The sequence below is a fragment of the Eptatretus burgeri genome, chromosome 3 (genome assembly GCF_056783735.1).
Source record: "Eptatretus burgeri isolate ZD-2024b chromosome 3, Ebu_testis_v1, whole genome shotgun sequence".
In the NCBI taxonomy this organism is placed as follows: Eukaryota; Metazoa; Chordata; class Myxini; order Myxiniformes; family Myxinidae; genus Eptatretus; species Eptatretus burgeri.
The window spans coordinates 67,150,212-67,176,576 of NC_140963.1; the positions used below are offsets into that span (position 1 = coordinate 67,150,212).

The window sequence follows — 26,365 nt, forward strand, 5'->3', positions numbered from 1 at the left end:
GGCTAACATTTGAAATTAAAAGGACCAACAAGTTACAAACTTATATTTCAAAAAAACTTCACAACTTTATTATGTGTGACATGCAAAACCATACCATTTGTTTTCCTTTTTCTTTCCTCCATGTTGTTGAATATTTTCACAATGTGAATAAGGAAATTGCTTCATGAAATGCATTTTTAAATCAGAAAAGTAAGTTCTGCGAAACCATTTCTCCTGCAGACAAGGGAAAGGGGAGTGGGGTGGGGGAGGTTGATTTGTAAAATTAATCAGAATTTATCAAATCAATGTCATGTGCCACTGATTTTACTACTATTTCCTTTTGGGAAGATAAAAATTAAAATAAAAATAATATAAAAACAAGAAAGCACCCCAAAATATAAACTCACCCCACCCCCTCCCACAACCCAACCCAAACCCAGTCCTCAGGACCCCAAGTCCTCAACCACCCCACCCTCACTGAACCCCAAGTCCTCAGCCCCTCCCCCCTCCCCCCCAAAAAATTATTCAAACCCCTCCCCACCCTGTCTTAACCCTGCGTTAGTCTGCTGTGTCATTCAAACATGGTTGGTCTGGTGGGGTGTTTACACACCCCAATGCTCGAATCCCACACAAAAAATGTGGGGTGCCAAAACATCCCATGGGACTAACGCAGGGTTGAAACCCCTCCCCCACCCCCATCCTTACAAGTCTTAAAAAATAACCCTCTTCAAACTCTGTCCTCCCCTCCCCCTTTCTTCTTCAAGTACTCAACTCCCCACCCCCAAACCCCAAGACCACAACCCCCCTCTCCTTCCCAAGTCATCAACCCCCACCAACAGCCTCAAATCAAATCCTCAAACCCCACTCACACACCTCAACCTCCCTCTCCCAACTTTGTGCCCCCACCCCCAACTGTCCTCCCCTTCTTTCTTCCCGTTCGCAACAATGTGCCATTCATTAAGAAGTGTTAAAAGTAAATAAATAAACAAGGAACATACTCTCGGTCCCCCACCTTTTGAGTGGTATGATGAATTGATCTGTGTAATATGAAAGTTAAATCTTGAACGTTTTTTTCAAAGATTGCATACACAAGCCAAGTTACCAAGATGGTTGCCAAGGCAACATAATAAAGCCAATCACAGCTGTGATCGAAGCCAGTTGAGATAATGCAATGAGGAATAGATATGTGCAATATGAGAGCTAAATGTTCAACGGTTTTTGAAATACCACACACACAAAAGTACATGGACAGATGATCGGTCGGACGGAGCTCATTTTAATGTCCCCAGTCTCCGACGGAGGGCAGGAGACAAAAAGTAATACACAACCCAAACTCCTCAGACAAAGACTTTTATCATGATATTGGTTTTATGTTCCCTTGTCGAGTAGTTTAAAAGAATATTGTAAGAAAGACAAACAAACAAGAAAGATGTTATGCATCGCACGATACTTGCGAAATCCAAATAAACAACAATTTCCATGGAAACAACAATTTGACAATTTCAATAAAATTTAATCATCAAGTGTTCCATTTTATACATCGACCCGTCCAGGATTGTGCCCAATAGCACAGGAGACAACTTTGGCAGCACCAACGTGCTGTACAGACATTGGTCCCAATGGATTTTTTGGGTTTTATACATGATCAAATGGTGTGCAGATCATATTTGGCAGATACATTTTCTAATTGTGGCCTAAACGGCGTTTTGCATACGTTGAATGGCCTAAGTTTTGACCTTCCACCTTAAGTTTTGACCTTAAGTTGAATGGCCTAAGTTTAATTTTGGTTTTACATTTTAAATTTTTAACTCATGAATACCACACATATGTATAAAAAAAGCTGTACGAGTTTCAACTTGATGTCTTGGTAATAATAATTTTTGATGTCAAAAATTATTGAGGTATGGTAATAATAAAATCAAACAAGTGAAATCCTTCAATACAGCACGTGTGGTGAATCAAATAAGTACACTAATGTTAAAATATGCAATTTTTGCTTTTTCAGTTGAAAAACAATTAGAAAGCGTACTTAATATTTGAAATGTAAAAATGTTATTATTGTGATAAGCACCGTTATATATATATATATATATATATATATATATATATATATATATATATATAACAGAAGGAATGAAATCATTCGATACAGCGTGGCAGGAGGCCACAAAAGAATGATTGTAAGTAAATTTCAACAACTAATGCATGACGAAACTTGTTTATGGCTAATATTAAAGAGAATGATGGCATAAGAAGAACTTAGCCTGGAATCCTCGTGCATAACACCGCCCACACAACACACGTGGTGTCCTTTGACCAATGAGGAGCAGTGCAGTTACGGTATCGTTTCCTTCAGCTCGATTGGTCTTGTCCTGCACGTGATGTTTTCGGGGGTTTTTTTCGTTCTTGTTGAATCTGAGGAGATTATTTTTTCGTTCTTGTTGTAAGTAAATTTCAACTACTAATGCATGACGAAACACTTGTTTATGGCCAATATTAAAGAGAATGATGGCATAAGAAGAACTTAGCTTTCTGCGTTCGGCGCGAAATGTCATGGTGGACGGAAATGACGTCTTTCATTCGTTCGTACATGAGGGGGGAGCGTTTCTTCGTTTTCTTCCGTCAAGCAATAAATTAAATGGTTTTCACATATATAACACATTAGTTTCACAAATTTCCATTGAAATACTCGGGTATTTCCGTCAATTGTCGCCATTTCCGTCGAGGTTACGTACTGCATCTACCGGACGGCCGTCATTGGCTGTCTTGAGGCACGTGGGGTGGGGGGGGACAGCGGACCCACCAGAGACGTGGTAGACAACGCCGGGGACATTTCAAACTCGGTGCAATTGTATACAGCGCACGTGCTGTAAAAAAAAGTCCCATTTGATTATAATCGGGTGGAATTGTTGTCATGGACAACTATTAAAATGTCAAAAGAGCTAAATTGATTGTTCTCGATTTTTCGATGAAAACCCTGTACAAATTACAAGTTCATAGGATGAAAATTAATGATTTTATGCGATATTGAGCTTTGACCTTCTGACGTCAAACAATAGGCTTCAGTGGCCCAACATGCCAACCCTGTCAAATTTCAAGTTAATCAGATGAAAATTGATGATTCGTCGAGCTCAAAAACAATATAAGTAGGGTAAGAATACTGATTCTGGCTCACTTTTCCCCATGTAAATGAATGGGGGATTTTCAGCGATTTATATTTTTTTACCCTAAAAATAAATCCCCTTTTTATCCCAAGGTATATTTATTTGTCTCCCCTTTTAACTTGGAGGTTGAACCTCATTGAATTGAACAGCTCACTCATTGAACCTATAAAGATTTGTTCATTCTCAAATTCCTTCAATAGTTTAATTTTCTTTGCACAATAATCCCCATCTAAAATATTGACAAACAAAACATTTGAATCTTTATATTTTTTAAGATACCCCTTTTGTGCCATTACGAAATGATAAACTTCTCTTAATGCTCTTGTTTGACCACCTCCTGAGCCACAGGTTATTTTTTGTTAAGCCCCGCCCACTTTTCTTTAAGCCCCGCCCACTTTTCCTAAGCCCCGCCCACTTTTGCTAAGCTCCGCCCACTTTTCATAAGGTATTTTTTCTAAGCCACGCCCACTTTTCCTAAGCTCCGCCTACTTTTGCTAAGCCCCGCCCACTCTTACATCATTTCCAGTTCATCTCTGACTCACAAAGAAATCACTAGAAAATTACAGGATGTTATGGTTTTGAAAAATTTCCCAATGAAGGCTTGCCTAGGCTTGCCCAGGGAATTTCCAAAGGAAACCACACCCACCAGTCTTTCTCTATAAAAGCTTCAAACCCAGGCTCCATTTTAAACATTTGTTCTTGCTGGCAATGGTGTGCTGTGTGCTTGTCTCAAACTCTCTGTCTTCTATGGAACTAAACCTTCAAGTTGATGAACTGGATTCAAACCTCTTATCTATTGAGGTAAGATTTTTTATTTTCCTATTTTCAAACTTTGATTGAAGCATACTCATTTAATAATTAAATAACTTAATTAATACATTATTATTTTCTCTCACAGGAAATTGTGTCTGAAATACGAAATGAAAATACTGCTTTTGCTACAACTTGGGGGGAAATTGTTGGCTTGGTTGAAGACCTTGAGTGGGATGACTTTAGTGTTCCTTGGAACTCTCTGTCTTCTATGGAACTAAACCTTCAAGTTGATGAACTGGATTCAAACCTCTTATCTATTGAGGTAAGATTTTTTATTTTCCTATTTTCAAACTTTGATTGAAGCATACTCATTTAATAATTAAATAACTTAATTAATACATTATTATTTTCTCTCACAGGAAATTGTGTCTGAAATACGAAATGAAAATACTGCTTTTGCTACAACTTGGGGCGAAATTGTTGGCTTGGTTGAAGACCTTATGAGCGACCAAGACCCACAGAACGAGTTCGTCCTTGATGACCCAACCAAAGAGTTATACCTTGGAGACCAGCAAAATCCTGAAAAAGAGTTTTACAGCAATAGTACTCATTGTGAGTTATCAAGACAATACCCACTGAACAAGTTATACCTTGATGAGCCAGAATACAAGTTTTACCTTGGAGACTCACAAATTTTGAAAAATCAGTAAATGAGTTCTGCCTTGATGGTTTAAATAACTACCTTGGAGACTCAGGAAAAGGGTTTTGCCAAGATGGTTCTAAATATGGGGCCTACCTTGGAGACTCACAAATTTTGAAAAAATCAGTAAATGAGTTCTGCCTTGATGGTTTAAATAACTACCTTGGAGACTCAGGAAAAGGGTTCTGCCAAGATGGTTCTAAATATGGGGCCTACCTTGGAGACTCACAAATTTTGAAAAAATCAGTAAATGAGTTCTGCCTTGATGGTTTAAATAACTACCTTGGAGACTCAGGAAAAGGGTTCTGCCAAGATGGTTCTAAATATGGGGCCTACCTTGGAGACTCACAAATTTTGAAAAAATCAGTAAATGAGTTATCCTTAAGAGACTTTGTAAGTTGGTTTTACTTTGAATACTTGAAATGTGGGTTCTGGATTGATAACTCACAATGTGATACATATCTTGGAAACTCAACGGGAATGTGGTTATACCTTGAAGACTTGGAAAGTTGGGTTTATGTTGGACACTTGAAACTTTTTTGGGGGCTTTTATTTATTTATTTATTTATTATTATTTTATTTATTTATATTTTGGAGACTTTTGGAGTTGCTATCACTCTTTGGGATCTAAACCTATCGATGTAGTTCTTTGTCGGATGGTGCTTGATGGGAGCAAGATCAAGAAAGTTCTGGGAAGAAAGTGCAGGCTTACTCCCTCTTTCTACGTCATCAAACCTGAAAGCCTTAAAAGACAGAATTGGAAGAAGAGAAAAAAAACAAAAAATATACATTGTTCGTTCTGGGAAGAAAGTGCAGGCTTACTCCCTCTTTCTACGTCATCAAACCTGAAAGCCTTAAAAGACAGAATTGGAAGAAGAGAAAAAAAACAAAAAATATACATTGTTCGTTCTGGGAAGAAAGTGCAGGCTTACTCCCTCTTTCTACGTCATCAAACCTGAAAGCCTTAAAAGACAGAATTGGAAGAAGAGAAAAAACAAAAAATATACATTGTTCGTTCTGGGAAGAAAGTGCAGGCTTACTCCCTCTTTCTACGTCATCAAACCTGAAAGCCTTAAAAGACAGAATTGGAAGAAGAGAAAAAAACAAAAAATATACATTGTTCGTTCTGGGAAGAAAGTGCAGGCTTACTCCCTCTTTCTACGTCATCAAACCTGAAAGCCTTAAAAGACAGAATTGGAAGAAGAAAAAAAAAAAAACGTAAAAATATATATATATATAGGTGGAAATCTCATTTTGAAAAAGACATTGTGTTGGGCGAGGATTGAGTTGGGGTTGAGATTTTGAATGTGAGGGTTAGGGTTGAGATTTTGAATGTGAGGGTTGGGACACACACACATACACATCAACAAACAAAAGTTAAGCCTTGACTATTCAGTTGAGGATTCTGTGTTTGGGGTTCACAGATCTAAGAACGTCCCCCTTGACACACATTATATACTGTTATACACCTCGGACTTGGCCCTCGAGTGTCCACAACGGTGTATAGTAGGAGGGAGTGAAGCGCCAACCTATTGCTCCCATTGCACACACACACACAAACAAAAGTTAAGCCTTGACTATTCAGTTGAGGATTCTGTGTTTGGGGTTCACAGATCTAAGAACGTCCCCCTTGACACACATTATATACTGTAATACACCTCGGACTTGTTCCTCTAGTGTCCACAAAGGTGTATTATATGCTTAGTTTTGTCTTTTGTAATTCCTGTGAATAAAATGAACCTAAAATCTCTTCCCCTTCCAAATCATATATTTTATAAGTCCAAGGAACTGTATCTATTACATCAACAATTTTAAAAGTTCTTTCGTCCATCGTTCAGTAAAACCCTTTTCAAAATGAGATTTCCACCTATATATTCTTACGATATCACCAACTTTGAACTTAGGTTTTCTGACATTAATCTCTTTTTCATATTTTAATTTTGTAAATGTTTCTGATGGCTTCATATTCGTTGACGTGTGAATCGTGTCATTATACTTATCCACAATATCCTGAATAAAAGATAACCATTGTTGTGAACCGAGTTGTGTGAATTTTTTATATAGTCTCTCTTTTAAGGTACGATTAAAACGTTCAACAACAACTGCCTTCCCTTCATTAAAGGTACTGTATAATGTAATACTGTTATTTTTTAAAAAATTCATAAATGTCTTGTTATAAAACTCTCTACCCTCATCAGTCCACAATTTCTTAGGTTTTCTCTTACTTTTATTAAATATCTGTTGAAAAGCTAACACAAGAGTATTACCTGTTTTGTTTTTTAAAGGGACAACCCACGCATATCTACTCCTCAAATCAATAACGGTTAAAGCATACTTGTACCCCTTATCATTATTGAGTTCAATCAAATCAGCAGACCAGATATAATCAACTTCCTTGGAATAAACTTTCCTTCTCTGAAACTTTGTGAATATTGGTTTATGTAATTCATCAGCTAATTGCTCTTCAGTCTTAATGGCATCATTAGAGCCTATAAGTTTTTGAATTTCCAAGTCCAAGTTTCAATTTAGCACTAATCATCTTCTTCACGATGAACCTATCAACTTTTTCTCTCAAGGTTGGATTTTGTATCAGAGACAAATTATATAACATTTCTCTATCGGCTTCATGCTTTTCTTCCAACGTTGTGGTATTCCCATAATCAATATCGTGTCTCATGCACACTTCATCAACTCTATTGATTGGTTTACTCCAGGATTTAGGATTGTCTGCCTCATCTAATCTTTTATCCAAGTTTGTGCCTGGACCACAGAAAGAATACCCTGGAAGATGTAATTCCCCTGGTATTCCAGTAGTTGTAAATTTACTTCCTGATAAAAACTTTTGTATATCTCCTCCGAGTTTGTGTTTGGAGATAAATTGATTTTTTTTTGAACCACACACCGAACATATACCTTTTTGTATAACCCTGTTATTTTTACTTTTAATATATGAAATATTTTTAGTATTAGTTTTCTTTTTACATTTGAGACAATAACTCATTTATTTATGAGAAAAATTTCTGCAGAGTGCAAAAACCTTTTTAGTTTCCAACATGCACATTTGAATCTTAATTTTTAAAACATAAAGAATCCTTAGAAATGCCTTCACTCTCTCCTCCATTTATTTAAGAAAAAACTTGAATTAAAATACATGTCTTCTCGATGTCGATAGTCTTGTCGAAAGTATTGTAAATAGACTTTTTAATTCTTTGTATTCCTCCCTGGTGAGATAAGTTAATTTCTTTAATACCTCTATTCTTTTTTGAATCTCACTGGTTTCCATATTTTGATATTTATTCATTCTCTCTCTTTCCTCCCTCTCTCTCTTCTCTCTTTCCTCCTTCTCTCTCTCCTCCTCCTCCTTTTCCTCCTCTTCCCTCTCTTCTTCAACTCCTTCCTCATCCCTTACTATACTTGAATCGTTTACACCCCATAGAATATTATACATATATTCATCAGGATTTCTTGTTATTCCTGTATCCAAAATAATTTTTTACAACAGGATACCAATAAAATTTCTTTTGAATTTCTAAAAGAGCCTTACCTTTTCTTAACCTTATAATTTTTTCATTATTTAACATTCTAATTAAATCTAAAGTTGTTGGTTTATCAACATCAGCATAATGCCAATCTTTTATTGAAAATACCTCATTCTTATGTTGTAGAACATATTTATTAAAATACCGAATACCCTTTTCTTGAAGGTATGCTTGGACACAGAAATGATAATTTTCTTGAAGCCTTCTTGCTGTCATTTATGTATTAGAAATATATGTTAGAATAATATTATGGCACGAAACACCTCCCCATCTTCCCATAGTTAAATCATTTTGTATTTCCTTACTTATTATATATAATCCTGTTTTTTCTGTTTTCATGAGATAAACAAGGGCAAAACCATTATTATATTTACCCTTATTAAATTCTTTTATTTGTTGTTTACTAATCGTGGCTCCACAAAACTCATTCTCGATACCAAGTGGATAATATTCTTCCTTACGAGACTGATTTAATTGTTCCAGGTCTTCGAGGTTAATTTTAAATGACCAATTATACCCTAAATCATTCATATCATACCCCCATTGTTCTATTCTCATACAAACAATACGCCCTTCTTTATAAAAATTTATTTTAATTCGAACTGTGAATTCTGTATGACCTGGAGATAATATCAACACTTCTGTATCTTTAGAATACACAGCCGTTTTATTTAAGTATATATATTGTGATAAATCGCTTAATCTCACCAAGTCATTCGCGTCAGTCGGGCTTGGATAATTTTTAATTTATAAGCATTTTTCATGTTAATATTTTTGTTTATATTATATTTATGTCGTTCAGCCTGTGCCTTTGTGTAATAATTTGATAAATCAATATCCAGTTCTTGAGATACACCAAAGATAGAACCATCTTTACCAACATAAGTCATTTATATTAGATTAAAAATAATATCATAAAATTTTTTATTTTTGTTGAGTTGAAATAACACATATAGACATAATTGACCACAACACTTGGAATTTAATTCTTGGACTTGAAATGTTTGATAAACACCATTCTGTAAGAATTTTATGACTTCAACAGGTGGTGGAAGACCAAAACTATCAAAATAATATTTGTCTTGACTATTAAAAATACAAACCCAATGAGAACCGTTCCCATCATTATCTTCTAAGTTCATAATAATATTCTTTGTATGTTTCGACACATTTGTTAATTCATCTCTCATACAAATAACCACATTATGAATTTTTAATTTCTTACAATATTTGGCAAGTTGTAAATTTGATGTTGTATTCTTTCCAAATTCTTTCAACCACTCATCAATACTCATTTATTTATTAGAAAGATATAATCCATTACCTCTTTTCGTTAATTTTACACCTGCTTGTGCTATAGAAGAAAGCATATCTCCAACTAACAATCTCGCTTTATCAGGCAGACCTTCAAGTTTTTCAGCAAAATCTACAATTACACCACTTCCACTAATTTGTTTCTCCAACTCTTTGTTATGTCTTTCCAATTCTTTTTGAGCCTGGAGTTGAGCCTTCCTTTCGTTGGCAGTTTTGACCGCTGTTGAAATACCACCCGTCAATGCTCCAACCGCACTTAAACCAGCAAATAAAGGAATTAGAAATGGGAGAAATCCTCCACTCGTCTCTCTTATTGAATATTTTTTCAACATTGGTTTTGTCATTTTAATTTTAAGTGAGCCAGTGTCATTCAAGATTTTAACCTGTTCTCTTGTGAGCAAAACATCAATTCTTACTGCTCCTTTTCTCTGAATTGTATTAACGTTAATCGTACAAGGCTTTTGATTTTGAACACAAGATGATAGTTTATGAAGATTGATTTGATTAACATATACCCCAGTTGGTACTTTGCCACTCATTTATTTAACAAAAAATTATGTGAGACTAATCATCACACCATTATCTGTATTAATCTGCAATTCTGTTTCTTCCAAAAGCAAACAATATGTATCAACTTCTTCACTCTCTCCTCTTTCAATGTATAGGGAAGTATCCACTCGATTAGACTTTATAGTTTCTTTTTGAGCGCTTAGGTCAAACGTATAGATTGTATACAAACTTTTAAATGCTGTCATATCCAAAATAGGTTCTTTATTTCCATTACTTTCACACACCTTTTGGTAAGACTTGTATGCTTCAGCAAAATCATTTTTTCCCAATTAATTTCCAATCTATCTCGTGGATAAAATGTTCCATCTAGAGAAACGCGAAGTTGTTTCACCTTAGCATTATCACTCAATGCATTATTCTTATCAGTCGCAGTATCACCATCTGGCTTTTTAAAAATCATCCACAGATATCGTGGCTTTCCTTCCAGAACACCCAAATTCCACGTGTAAGTAGTTTGATTGAGTTTAACGTGTTGACATCTTCTTTTGAGGTATGATACACTGAGTGGTTTTTTGAGTTAAGTCTTCGATTCAACATCTCTTCTGTTTTAAGATTAGGAGTATATTCACTGATATACCAACTCATCTCCTCAATTACAAATTTATTCTGATCACCAAAAGCATTACCAACACCAAAAAGCAATCTATTTTCATTATCATTCCTTTGTAGTTGAAATCTAATTTTAAGACCATACAGAACTTTATCATAATCACAAAATCCAAATATACCTTTAAGAGGAACTGCCACAGTAAAACTATTTTCTGCTTTTGTATCATCATTATACATTCCTTTCCTTTGAATATATCCAGGGTCTGTGTTTGTTCCCGTTGACATATCAGGAATAAAACCTTCGACAGACCCCTTTCCCATTCTATCACTGAATGTATAGAGTGTAAATTTCATCATTTCAGATACAGCAGAGACATAATCAACCGCTTCAACTTCTTGTGTTCCAATATACAATCGCACACTATCAAACATTTTCCAGAAGAAATCATTTACAAGTGTAGCGTTTGTGTTATTCCCAGCCTTAGTGAATTTAAATTTACACAACAAGAAACTTTCGGAGAGATTCAAATAGGTTTGTTGATTATTTATTTCAAAACTTTTTGTACCATTTGTATTCCAGTCTGTTCCAGTTATTGCATTTACCTTGAAGTAATCTTCTTTTTTAGTGGAGTTTGAGATAATAATAGTATCATCCAAATCATAGATACTATCAATTGCTTCCATACTTGTATTTATTTAGGAAAAAAGATGTTAAAACTTTTGAAACCCTGATCCAAGTATTTGAATTATTTTCTGTCGTTCTTGGGGGACAACTGAGTTTTACCTTTCTTAATTTCTTTTATTGCTTGTAATTTATGAGATTCTTTCTGAGCATCTTTTATACTCTTTACAGCACCTGCTACATTTCCCACAGCAGAAGCAGTTGAACCAATTAGGTCTTTATGTTTAAGAATAGTTGAACCAATACCCATGAGAGTATCAATTATCCCATCTCCTCTAAATTGATGTCCAACACCCCTTTGTCTCTTAGGTTTATAGTATCCTCTACCAAGATACATACCTTCACCCTTGTAGTACGGGAAAGGAACATCCCATCCCCTGTAATTATTTTATATTTTCCCAACTCGTGCTTCCTCACAATAACCATCGTATTTATTTATTGAAAAACTTCACGTAGGTGAATTCTGATGGATATAACTTCTCCATTAAAAGAAATCACACGATTATCTTGGTCGGTTATCCTAAAATTTACTCTGTGTATGGTTTTTCCTGACACAGGTAGATAAACCAAATTTTTAGGCTCCATATTGAATTTATAACCAATTGGGGTTGAGTATGCGCTGAATGAAAATATTGTATTTGTTTTTAATCCATCATTATAAGCACCATCAATCAAATCACAGTGAATTAACACCGAATTTATTCCTGAGGATATTTGAATGACATTATCACTGTAAAACGTCCCATTAGTTTCAATCTTTTTGAGGAGAAACCTAATAACTCTCTAAATGAATTATCAATTGTGAAATCAACCTTGTAGTTATTTTTAACTTTAATCGTTGATTTTGAAGTATGTTTTTGAATGTTTATAACAATATTTTTTGGTTCATCACCCTGTTCTTTCATAAGACGAGCAATTTCGGAAGATATTTGAGAAATCTCGTATGCTCCGGATGAGACTGTTATCGTTTTGTATCCACTTCCCGGATTATAACTAAACTTGTCATTTTTCTCGGTTATATTAAATAAGGTATTATAAGTCTCCATGGACAATAAAGATGCCTCATATTCTTTTGTTGTGTCAAGTTGTAGTGGGTATGGGAATGAAGATGTGTGGTCGCTTGTTGTGAAATTAAAACTCAGGATTGTGCTTCTCATCTTATTTAATATGAGTTAAAATGTCTTTATATTGAGATTTATTAATTATTTTCATGTTCATCAACTGGTCTAAAATGGCTGATGCTTCATTAAAACAATTGTTATTTCCAGCCTTCTTACTGCCGAACAACAATAACAGTCTATTAACTAATTGCGATGGGTCATTTGGAAGAAAACTAATACCTGAACCAAGGATACTTAAAGCCTGAATAATGTGTTTCTCCTTCTCATTCTTCCTACTTTTACCAGAAAGAATAACCTTATAATTTAGAGTGTTCAGCAAATCAATATATACTCTATCATCATTATTTTCCATATCCAATGGTTTATCAATATACTTTGATTCATCCCTCACAGTTGAACCTTGTCTTCCATCTTTTGTGAGAAGAAACATTAATCTCGGAGTTAGTTTAACAGGGGGTTGAGCAGAACTTAAGAACCTTAATTCATCATTAAATATCAATACCTTTTCTTGAACAAGATGAAATATTGCTGGTTGTTCTGTTGGAATGAGTCCTGCTTTGGTTTTTGAATCCGCTGAATATTCATTGTTTTGAACAGCATTCACAATATAATCAGGGGGTTGATTAATCTCTTCCAGTTGTTGAAATAAACCTTCATCATCATATTCTAATTCTCCTAAATGCTCTAATTCTTCCTCCGTCATTTGACTGAAATCTTTTAACATTTGAAGCTTTCTAGGAGTATATTCTACTGTGGGAACTGTGGAAACATCTTTCATTTTTTCTTGGGAAGTCTTTAAAAGTGGTTTAAAAAATTTCTCTTGTTTTTTTTCAAATGCTTCTTCGCCCGTTAGTTTCTGTCTGCGTTTCTTCTTTATGTCTTCCTGTTGTTTTACAACTTTTGAAACCAACTCTTGATGTTCCTTAAATCTTCTTGCTCTTTCTTTTGTATCCATTTATTTATTGTAAAATATCATTTAATGAATTGTAAAGATCAACAGGGAAATTTTCCTTTTCTTCATCATTCAAGTAGATGTGTTCAAATAAATCCTTTTCTTTAAATATTTCATCAAATTCTTTATTAACATTAATGCGAGTTGTAATTTCTTCTTCACTAATCCTTGCATCTCTGCTTTTCATACGTTTGTGTTGAGTTTCTTCATCAACATCAAAACCGAATGATAAAATCTTCACTCCGCTCAGATATTTAATAATTTGTCTCGTTCCTTCTGGATTAGTTTCTAATATCCCAACACCACCAGATTTTAGTTTCTTTAACTCACTCTTACAATGTGAATATTTTGTTGTACCAAGAGAAACCTCCTCAAATATTTGTCCTTCATTCCTCAATCGCATATGTTCCTCCACTGAAATATAGTGATAATCTTCACCTTTTACTTCTCCAGGTCTTATTGCTCTAGTTGTTGTTGATACAATGCGTATCACGGGGTGTTTTTAAGTAAATTTACAATATTCTCATTTGTACTACACAAGAACCTTGATTTATGAAAGTTTTTTCCAGAAGCAGATTTACCCACAAGATTTATAATAATAGTTGTCATTTATATATGTAATTGTTTATAAAACAAAAAATATATCCCTTAATATCTCATCTTGTTTCACAACAATATATTTATATTTTTCAGTCGTGTGCTTCATATAATCCTCAAATTTCTTTTTACTACATAATGTAGAACAATTATCTCTCCAAAAATTATTGATATCTATTGAATTTAACTTGAATAAAATAAAAGTATTAGCATTGTTTCTGATGGAACGACGAGGAAGTTGAAAGTACGATTGACTAAGATAAATACAATTACAAGAAGAATGTCTCCCTCTTGTGTAGTAGCTGTCCATTACCGTTTGGTTTCTCTCATTAACACAATCATCAAAGATAACGACGTTCTTTTTTGATTTATCCAAATCTTGGGGAGACGGTATATCATCCGTATTATCACTAAGAATACAAGTTATAAGATTTGATTTCTTTTTACATCTCTGTGTATCACAAAATAGTTGAATTATATCTTCAATGTTATAATCATTTAGGTTTTTTGACGTTTAAATAAACCTATTATATCTTATTTTTGAAGACCAGCATTAAAACCTTGTGAGAGTGGTTGATACTCTGGTTGAAAACTTCGACTTTGTGAAAATTATTAAATTATCATAATCTAAAAAGTTGGGAGTGAGGAGCATTTTTAAAAGTAAGCAGGTTTTTCCACATCCACTTGAACCAACTATGAGACATCTTAATGAATTTGGGAGATTTTTATGGTTGTTAAATTTTATCTTATTTTCCCAAATAGGTAAAAAATCATTCATTTATATATTTGAAAAACAGGTTATTTAATTTATTATTGGCTTTTTTAGAAACTCTATATTTTATCCTAAGTTCAGGTTTAATTTCAAGATAATCCATTATTTTATTTATACAATATCTTGTGTTGATATTTCCCTGAAAATTACATCCATGAATAATATACAACAACAATCCTTTGAACATTTCTCTTATACGTTCAGTTTCTTCCCTTGTAAGGAAAGGTGTGTTATCATCCTCATACTTTACATTCATTTCTCTAATCAATCTTGTAAAGTAATTCATTTTTGGTGTAAATCTAAAAGAATTATTTTCCTTTTTATATTTTTTATTATCATTAATTAGAAGATAATCACAGAATATACATTGTTTATAGGCTTTTGACTCTGTGTTTAATCCCTGTCTTTCACACGCAGGACAATTCTCAAATTTGTCATATGGAGAATCAGGAAAGTCTAGCATATTTATAAAGTAAAACTTTACTTAAACTGAAATTCATCTATACTTTCAGTTGTATATTACCATCGATATCGATATACTTTTTTTCATTATCAGATTCAACGACAACATTTTTTATATTAAAGGTAATTTTAAAATTATCGTTAACTACTATTGAACGAAATGTCATTTCACCTGATATATTAACATCCTTTATTTCATCAAGATTTACATCTTTAAGGTTGTTGAAAAAAATACAAATTTCTCCTTGCATATTACAGATGGTCTTATCTTTTCTTTCTAAAGCTTCATCCATAAGGTTTTTGTTCTTTGATACTTTTTCTTGTTTCATTGCTTTTTCTAGTTTTGAATATATTACTAGAAGGAGAGGAGAAACTTTTGTTAGAGATACTTTAATTGATGTTCTACCAGGTATACTAAAAGCCCTTCCACTGAAGGAAATTGAAGAACTCATATTATTTACCATAATAGTTTTTATCCAATAGTTGTTATATTTATCTTTGTTCAATTTTACATCCTTGACATATTTCTCAGTATCTTTAACAGATGAAGAGATTGATTGAAACTTGTCTTTTGTGTCTTGAAACATTGTATTTATTAAGTGAAAAAGTTGGAGGATAAAATGTTTTTAAGCACAGATTCACCTATAAATTAAACGAAATTTTCATCAAGAAAATTTTAGTTTAAGCAAAGTTTTATTCTTTAAATATGGTGAATACAACGTACTGCGATGTTTGTAATCACGAATATAAACATTATAGAAAACACCTCCGAACCAACAAACACACATTTAATCTATTTCATCAAATATCTCCTCTTGAGTTGGAAAGAAAACATTGTAATATCTGTTCAAAGGATGTTTTGAAGAGTAGTTATAATCAACATCTTCAATCACAAAAACACAAGAAAAATGAGTTTAAAGTAAAGGGAGACTATTATATTAAAAACACTGATGAGGCATTTAAAGGGCATATAAAAATAAGGATTTTTCAATTTGGAGAACCCAGTCCATCATCAATAGCTGAATCAATTGAAATAGTGAAACCCGATGTTGAAAAATTTATTAAAAAGACATTAAAAGAAATAAAAACTTTAAAGTTTTATATGGGAGTGAAAATGAATATGAAAAGACAAGATGAAGAACAAACTCCTTATATGAGAACAGATCTTCATTTTATAACATCATTTCAAGATTTTTTGAATAGTGGGGTTTATGAAGAACTATCAAGACAAGAGGAGGATGTTGATAATACAGTGGTAGGAAGTGGATTCAATATTAAAAAAATCATCTTTTTAGATATACACATTCTAAAATCAAACCCTCTTAAAGCTTCTTCTTATATTGAATTACCAAAAGAAATAAAACTAAAGAAGGCAGTTGTTAATATTAAGAACAATGATAATAAATGTTTTCTCTGGTCTGTTCTTGCTCACTTACATCCACCAAAATGTAATTCAGAAAGAGTAAAACAATATATGAAATATGAGAATACCTTGGACATTAAAGATTTTAAATTCCCAATGCCATTAACAGATATTCCTAAATTTGAGAAAAAGAATAATCTTTCTATTAATGTATATGGATTAACGGATACAAACAAAGTTCAAATATTAAAAATTTCAAACAACTATAAAAATGAAGAAACACACATTGACCTTTTATATTTTAGTGTTGGAAAGAATTCACATTACACATACATCAATAATTTATCAAGATTAATCTCTTCTCAGGTATTCAGAACAGCAAACAAAATATATCCTTGTAAGCGATGTCTTAATTCATTTCATACAAAAGAACGATTAGAACAACATTCAAAATATTGTAGTAATCATAAATCAGCTGTAATTACAATGCCTAAACCTGGTGAAAAGATTTATTTTGAAGATTATAATAAATCTATCATGCACCCATTTGTGATATACGCTGATTTTGAATGTATCCTTAAAAAGATAAATACTGCTTCTCCTAATCCAAAAGAACCATATACAAATAAATATCAAAAACATATTCCTTGTGGTTTTTGTTATTATATCAAATCATCTGTTGGAGAAAAGTATAACAAACTTGAACATTATCGTGGAAAAAATGCTTCACAAGAGTTTGTAAAACGATTAGAAAAGGATTGTATAAGACTCACTAAATTAATGAAAGAAACAAATGAACCGATGAAATTAACCAAAGAAGAAAAATTAGAATTTAGAATGAACAATATCTGTCATATTTGTGAGGGGGAAATTAAGGAGTCTAAAGTTAGAGACCATTGTCATCTTACTGGTAAATATAGAGGTCCCGCTCATTCCTGTTGTAATCTTAATTATAAATTACCTTCTTTTATTCCAGTCTTTCTTCACAACAGCGCCAACTATGATACACATCTATTTATAAATGAACTTTCAAAAACACCAGGGAATATTTCTGCCATAACAAACACAAGTCAAAAGTATATTTCATTTTCAAAAATGATATTCACAAAACCTATAACTCGTATTAGGTTTTTAGATTCTTACAAGTTTATGGGAACACCACTAGCCTACCTCGCATCAAATCTAAGCTCCACGGACTCTTTTCCAAATCTTAATTCATTCTTTCCAAAAGAGGAAATTCTCACTCAAGAGGAAATTCAGATTAAAGAGAGAATTCAAAGTAAAGAGGAAACTCTAATTAATGAAGAAATTCTAACTGAAGATAAAATTCTAATTATAAAGAAAATTCGAACTAAAGAGGAAATTCAGATTAAAGATGAAATTCTGATTAAAGAAGGAATTCTTACGAGAGAGGAAATTCAAACAAGGAATGAAATTCAAAGTAAAGAGAAAATTCTTACAAGTAAGGGAATTTATCCTTATGATTATATGGATTCATTTATGAGATTTAAAGAAACACAACTTCCTTCAAAAGAAAGTTTCTATAATAACCTTTATGAAGAAGAGATAAGTGATAAGGAATATAAACACGCACAAGAAATATGGAAAATATTTAAGATAAAGAACCTTGGAGAATATCACGATTTATATCTAAAAACAGATGTTTTATTGTTAGCTGATGTGTTTGAAGCTTTTAGATCACTCTGTCATAATAAAAATTGTTATGGATTAGATCCTGCCCACTATTTCACAGCTCCTGGTTTAGCTTGGAGTGCAATGTTGAAAATGACAAAACAAGATATAGATTTAATCAGTGATGTGGATATGCTTTTGATGATTGAGAAGTCCAAGAGAGGTGGAATATCACAAGTATGTTCAAAAAGATATGCGAAAGCAAATAATAAATATCTCCCAAATTATGATAGTGAAAAAGATAGTAATTATTTGATGTATTTTGATGCTAATAATTTGTATGGATGGGCAATGTCTCAATCTCTACCTTATGGTAAATTAGAGTGGGTGGAAGAAAAGGATTATGAAAAGGCTTTGATGAATATTGTTATTTCTTCTCAAGAGGAATTGAATGAGGAAGAAGAAGGTTATTATTTTGAAGTTGATTTGAGGTACCCGAGTGATCTTCATAATAAGCATAAAGATCTTCCTTTTGCATGTGAGAAAGAAACTCCAAAGAAAGAATGGTTAAGTGATTATCATAAAAGTTTTAATATTAAAGGTAAATCAACAGAAAAGTTATTAACAACATTCTATGATAAAGAGGGATATGTTTTGCATCAGAGAAGCTTAAAACAGTTTTTGAGAGAAGGATTGAGAGTAGCTAAAATTCATAGAGTTTTAAAATTTAAACAAAGTCCTTGGGTGAAAAAGTATATTCAATTCAATACAGATATGAGAGCAAATACAAAAGTAAAATTTGAAGGGGACTTTTATAAATTAATGAATAATGCTGTATTTGGAAAGACTATGGAAAATGTTAGAAACAGGCAAAACATTAGATTCGCAACATCTTGGAAAGAAGCTTCGAGATTGATAAATAAACCAAGTTTTGAGAGAGAAGAGGTTTTTTCAGAGAACTTTTCTGCAATTCATATGAAAAAGGAAAGTATTGTAATGGATAAACCAATTTATATTGGAACAGCAGTTCTTGATTTATCAAAGATATTGATGTATGATTATTTGTATAATGACTTAAAGAAAGAGTATGGTGAAAATGTTTCATTGTTGTATATGGATACTGATAGTTTTATCCTAGATATAAAAACTGATGATGTTTATGAAGATATGAAGAAAAATATTGGAGTATATGATACAAGTAATTTCAGCAAGAAGAGTGAGTTATTTTCCAAAAAGAATGAAAAGGTTATTGGTAAGTTTAAGGATGAGTTGGGTGGAAAAGTAATGAGTGAGTTTATTGGATTGAGAGCAAAGGCATATGCTTATAAGTATGGTGAACAGATTGATAAGAGGTTAAAGGGAATAAAGAAATATGTAATAAAGAAATCAATAACTTTTAGAAATTATTATAATTGTTTGATGAATAAGAAAGAAGAATATAGGAAAATGAATACAATAAGAAGTTATAAACATAACATATATAGTGAAGAAGTAAATAAAAAGGCATTAGGAGCCTTTGATGATAAGAGATTTATTTTAGATAATGGAATAGATTGTGTTCCATATGGATATTGTATGATAGAGTGTATAAAATAGATTATGTTTTAACGATGGGAAGATGGGTTAGGGTTTTTAAGGGCTCCCGCCGCGTTTTTTCACAATATATAAATGGTTAAACCAAGTATTAATCAAACTAAAGAGTGGAGAAAATCTCAGTCTTGGTATATAAATGGAAAACATAATGAATGTGAAAAATATCAAATAAGTCTTATTGAAAAAATAACTAAAACAAAGGTAAATAAAACAAATAAGCGAATTAATTTAAAAACTAGTAAGTTAGAGGATGTAAAGAAAAAAATGAATATCCTTGAATGGACTGAAAACTTTGATGGTTATCAATTGAACAATGAAAAAACAATTTACTATAATCTCAAAATGATATGTGGCTCAGGAGGTGGTCAGATGAGAGCATTAAGAGAAGTTTATCATTTCGTAATGGCACAAATGGGGTATCTTAAAAAATATAAAGATTCAAATGTTTTGTTTGTCAATATTTTAGATGGGGATTATTGTGCAAAGAAAATTAAACTATTGAAGGAATTTGAGAATGAACAAATCTTTATAGGTTCAATGAGTGAGCTGTTCAATTCAATGAGGTTCAACCTCCAAGTTAAAAGGGGAGACAAATAAATATACCTTGGGATAAAAAGGGGATTTATTTTTAGGGTAAAAAAATATAAATCGCTGAAAATCCCCCATTCATTTACATGGGGAAAAGTGAGCCAGAATCAGTATTCTTACCCTACTAATATACTTCTAGCTTTGATTGGTAAACCAATTCAGTGACCCAATATGTAAATTATGTTCAATGTAGCAGAGTACCCAGCCTCTGGGTGGCTGGAGATTTGTGCATAACTTGCTGAAAAAAGTATTGTCTGTGTATTGCAAGAAGACTCCAGATGTTTGTGTGATATGCATCCAAAAAGGTCGAAAGGGTCCAGAGGGTGAAAAGGTTGAAAGGTCTACAGGTCTAAAGGTTATTAAGGTGTCTTCGGTGACGAAAGGTTTCATTCTGCCTTGCTCTCTAAACTGTCTGCCGATGGAATCCAAGGCCAACTCCACTCATGGATTACTGACTTCCTCTACTCTCATAACCAATGTGTGGCTCTCAACTAAATCCTTTCATCTCCTCTCCCTGTCAAGGCTGGAGTGCCCCAAAGCAGTGTTCTGGGCCCAGTCCTATCCATGTTCTTTAAAAATGATCTATCTGACTCTCTGGAAAATCCTCTTTATCTATTTGCTGATGACTCCACCCTCTGCCATGACACTCAACATTTGGAATAAGTCTTTAAATCCTGACAAATCTCACACCCTCATTATCTCTCGCCCCATACTTTATCAACAACCCTCTCAAAGAAGTTTCATCACTCAAACTATTGGGTCTCACTCTCAGCCATGATACCACTTGGGTAAGCCACATTTTAGAGTTGGCCTCCAAAGGCAGATCCCGACTGGACATCATCCGTCGTGCAAAGTCCTCCCTTGGCAAACTGAACTTCCATCCACCTATAAGGCCGTCATATGCAGCTTGATGAAACACTGATCTCCCCTCTGGGCTGGCTACCCTGGCTTACATATTGCACCATGGAAACCAAGGCCTTCAAGATTATTGGAATCTCCGGCAATGCAGCTGAGCCTATGGGCTTATCACTTTGCCATCACAAACAGGTTTGTTGTCTCTCTATGTCTTATACCTCCTCCTTTCTGATCTTGTAGCCTCTATGCTTTCTGTGCTTTGCCCCTCCCCCCAGGTTTCTGCAAGGCATACATAATCCATCATCAACCCCCTTCTGGTGACACTACCTAAATCTAGGATCACTGCTCACCAACATTCATTCATTTCCCATTTTTTGCACCGGTGGAATGAGCTTCCACATTATTTTCAATCTCGTACTTCCTTCCAGGTCTTCAAGACAGCTGTTCATCACCATCTCAGATTGTCCCCAATACAAAACCGTGCTATTCTCAACCCTCGTTAACCCCCTCACCCATCCCCCCCCACACCAAGCGCAGTCCCTCCTCCTTCCAAATTTTGTTTTCCTTCCTTGGAGTTTCCTACCGTATCGATCTTGTCCACCCATGCATCCTTTCCTGCCACCCATTCCTCCCTCCCTCCCTCCACCCATCATTTCTCCAAGTCTCCCTCCATCTCGACCTTCAACTCTGCTGTTGGCGTGCGCTACATCGCTATATCTCTATATCTCTATATCTCTATATCTCTATATCTCTATATCTCTATATCATTCCTTTTGTGTCCTGATCAGTTCCAGTGCACTCACTCTTCCATGGGACTTGACAATGTATACAAATAATAATAATAAAGGGTTGAAAGGGTGAAATGTCTGAATAATCTTAGTGGTCCAAAACAGTCTGTAAGCATCTGTAAAAAGGGTCTAAAGGTGTAAAAGCTATTGCACTGTCGATGGCTCGATTAACGTCGACCTTGTCGTGGCGGGACGTTAAATTCCCGCGATGTCTCAAGTGGCTCAACTCCTGAGGAGACGTTCTGAATTAATGGCGGACCACGCGCACATGGGTCGCGAGGAGAGACACTAGAAGATTAGCTCTGGTAACACCAACAGGTTTATTTCCCGTACCACAAAGAATAAAAAGAACCAGGGGTGATGTAATGGCAAGGACACGACCGTGGGTTGGGAGGAAGGGGATGCAATTAATAAATAATTATATACAATGAGAATAAAAACGAATTTAAACAAACTAAGGCGCCTCTCTCCGGACTCAGTCACAGACTGAGGAAAGGGAACAAAAACCAGTGGACTGAGGCCTGGCGGCAGTGGGGATGAGGAAGCGATGAAAAGGGACGAGGAAGGTGATGGGCAGGATGATGAGGAGATGAAGACACACAACACACACACACACACACACACACACACACACACACACACACACACACACACACACACACACACACACACACACACACACACACAAGCATTTAAAGGCCATTTTCCCTGCGAAAGCAGGGGTTAGCCTTGCGGGCACCATGACAATCTTCTCCACTTTACCCTATTTTCTGCATCTCCCCTTCTTAATCCCCTTGCCCACATTAATTTCTTCTCCCACCACCTTTGGCCAAGTTTTTCTCGGTCTTCCCCGTCCTCCACTTCTGACTACACTCATTTCCAACACTCCTCTCGCCCAGTCACTTTCATCCTTCCTCAACACATGACCCAACCATCTCAACCTGTTTCTCTTCACAACATCCATCACAGACTCTATTCCCATCATCTTCCGCAAGTCATCATTTGTCTTCCTCTCTCTCAACGATACTCTACACATCCACCGAACCATTCGCATTTCCACCCTTTCCAGCCTTTGTTGCTGCTCCATGTTCAGTACCCACGGCTCACTCCTAAATCATCGTACTCCTCACACATGTAGCATACACCTTTCCCTTCAGCTTCAACGACACCCCCCTCTTCGTCAGCACGCCACTCAATTCCCAAAACTTCTTCCATGCACATCTCACTCTAGCAACTGTCGAAGAGTCTGATCCACCTTCTCCATTCAGCATGTCTCCGAGATAGCAAAATATTTTCACACCTTCCAGCTTCACACCATCTCCAAGATCCAACTCAACAATTCCTTCATCTGCAGCTCCCTCTATGCACACCTTACACTTGAATGTAGCTGCCACACTGGTTAATGACCCTCTCACACCACTACATTTTCGATGAACCCATTCAGCACACATTGTACACTGAATGGAGTTCACTCCGACACCCTTCCTGCACACAGCACACGGCCACTTCCCATTCCTTTCCACCTCACCACATGCTTTACCACTTGCCATCACCTTCGTCTTTCCGATATTCACCTTCAAACCTTTTGCCTCCATACATTCCTTCCACTTGTTCATCTTCTCCTTCAGTCCATCCATACTCTCTGCAATCAACACCAGATCATCTGCATACAGCAGCTCCCACGGTAAACCCTCCTTTACCCTGCGAGCCAGCACCTCCATCACAACTACAAATAGACGTGGACTTACTACTGACCCCTGGTGCAGTCCCAACTTCACTTCAAACTCAACACTGTTCCCATCCTTCGTCCTTACAGCTGTGCGCGCTCTCTCGTACATTGCCATCACTACTCTGATCAACCATTCCTCCACTCCTAACTTCCTCAATGCCCATGTCATTACTTCATGTGGTACCCTATCAAATGCTTTCTCCAGATCAACAAACCCCAAAAACAACTTCTTCCTCTTCTCCATGTACTTCTCCTGCAACTGCCTTACAATAAAAATTGCATCTGTCATTCCTCTTCCTGGCATAAATCCAAACTGCATTTCATCAATCTTTACCTTCTTCCTTATCCTCTTCTCCAACACCCTTTCAATACCTTCATTCCATGCTCCAATAACTTTATTGCTCTATAGGAGCCACAGTCCAGAGGGTCACCTTTCCCCTTGTACAGAGGGACGAGGGTACTCAGTTCCCAATCCACTGGAATGCGCCTTCTTTCACCACCAGATTACAGATCTCTGTCATTCTCTTCACACCCCAACTTCCCGCTGCCTTCAACATATCTCCCACAACTCCCGTCTGCCCTCCTGCTTTTCTACTCTTCATTGCTCTTATAGCTTCCTCAACTTCCTTCTCAGTTATCTTCTCTGCTGGTCCTAAAACTGGGTTACTCTCGATGTTGCTCTCCCATTCATTTTCTACATTCAACAGTCTTTCCATATATCTCTTCCATCTTCCTTTAATTCCATCTGAGTCCACAACGATTTGTACCACGATTTGAAGACACACAAGCAGGTCAATAAACGGACTCTGAGCGACGATGAGAAGACGAAGCAGCAGGCAGACAAAACAGGCAGAGGGCGATGAAAACAATCAGGCAGGACGACCTCTTAAAAACACACTCGATTCTCAGCAGCTTTTTTCCCCCACATCATGTTCCCCTTCCTCCTCAGACCAACACCCCACTGCCTGATCAGGCTCTTCCTTCTTCTCCCCAGGCCAAACTCTGCCCCCTTGGGAGGCATCTGTCGCTCCGCCTTGAAGGCGTTAATAGCTCCACCCCTTGGGAGGCGACGAAAACTACTCCCCTTGCTCTCGTGCCGAATCTCCCGGCGCCCCCGGTAGAGGTTGACATCGAGATTATACACACAATTTCCTGAACCATAATCCCTGACTTATTATTACTTCGCACCACCCCCTGTATGGTGCACATTCAAACAAGACAATTATTTTGGTAACATTTCCCAACTTATACATCGAGATGGCTAAACTCATACACGGACCATGCTACTCCATGCATTCCTATCTGCTCTATGAAGATATCTAACCCCCCCCCCCCCAACACCCCCAACCACAAATGTAACAGTATTTTCCAATAATAGCTAAGGTCCAAAGGGGTCCAAGGATCCAACAGGCTGTAAGGAATCCAAATGGGGTCCAGGGGGATTAAATATACATTGAATCCTCATAATATAAATACCTGTGGCTATTTAATTAACTGATACAATTCCATTACTACCTTTTCAACAAGTCTCAGTGCCACAATTCTGTACCACCACACTTTGCACAAATCGGGGTGCAAATCCTGGAAAGGTTAATTCAACAAGTTTCACTACATTAAACCAGGATACGTGAACGAATAATAATGGCGGAAAGAGCAAGATTCATTTAAACATCACGTCACACCAACTTTATGGTGAAAAGGTAAGACCAAGAAGTGTGATAAAGAAGAAAAGAAAAAGCAATGCAACTGTCACTGCGAACACATAACATTCCGCCATCAAAGCAACAATAAAATAATTGTTTAAATTCAGATTACTTCATTTGGTTTTGAAGGAAAGGAAGCACATAGTGTGTGAAAGCAACCAACTCGATTCACAAGTAATTATGTTGGAAAGCAGATTCTTTCCTTTTTGGACTCCTCCATATTTTGGACTCCTTCACTATTTTTTTGGAATGGTGCATTCTTATTATTCTTACAAGTGCCATTAGATTTGGGTCAGCAGCTTATAGAGCATGTAAGATTGGCCCAAGTCTTTCCTGCACCAGCTGGCAAGACTTGAAAGGATCATCCATTATAATGTCAAAAACTTTTTTTTGCAAAGATGTTCAATCTAAAGCATCACTACAAGGTGCCTGGTGTTGGCTCAGTGGTTAGGATGGCGGCTTGGGATTTGAGGGTCCTGAGTTCAAACCCCGTCGGCCGCTGAATTAATACACCAGAGGGTTGACTCAGCCTGTCATCCTTCTGAGGTTGGCGAAATGTGTACTAGTTCTCGTGTGTGTACTGGTAGAGGGGCACTGCATCAGCGACACAGTCGCACTTGAAGAAATGATAGCTACCCCGGCAGCTAAGCTGCCACACAACCACACACACTACAAGGTGTTGAATTATTATCTCACCTGGAATTTAGCCTGGTGAGCTTATGCGATCAAGCAATGTCCATAGGTGAGTGAGTGAGTGAGCTCATTGAGTGAGCGAGTCTGTAAACACTTCAGTAATTATTGCTTGAACCAAACACATGCTTTTGATGAAACTTAGCCACAAGCTTCATATCTGATGCCTAACAAAGGTGTATTGATGACATAAAAATCTGCACTCATCAAGGGGATCTATGGGGATGAGTGGGGGGAGGGGGTGATCACTCAAAATAGGTATTTGCTCTC

General features: G+C 35.5%; 1 protein-coding gene and 1 long non-coding RNA gene across 10 annotated transcripts in view; one reads left to right on the forward strand and one right to left on the reverse strand.

Moving 5' to 3' along the window:
• The window catches only part of TEX10 (testis expressed 10), a 250,399-nt gene that overhangs the window by 196,474 nt on the left and 27,560 nt on the right, over positions 1-26,365 (reverse strand). For all 9 annotated transcript variants that reach the window (XR_015056231.1, XM_085873809.1, XM_085873815.1 and 6 more), the window contains one exon: positions 95-213. Coding sequence is in view for 8 of the 9 variants with exons in the window: in XM_085873809.1 (XP_085729935.1) it covers positions 95-213 (119 nt within the window). In the remaining variant the exon portion in view is untranslated. The remainder of the gene's footprint in view (positions 1-94; positions 214-26,365) is intronic.
• Positions 3,401-5,578, forward strand: LOC147030108 (uncharacterized). The gene is made up of 3 exons (XR_015056232.1): positions 3,401-3,944; positions 4,042-4,218; positions 4,316-5,578. It is a non-coding gene; the product is annotated as an uncharacterized LOC147030108 (long non-coding RNA).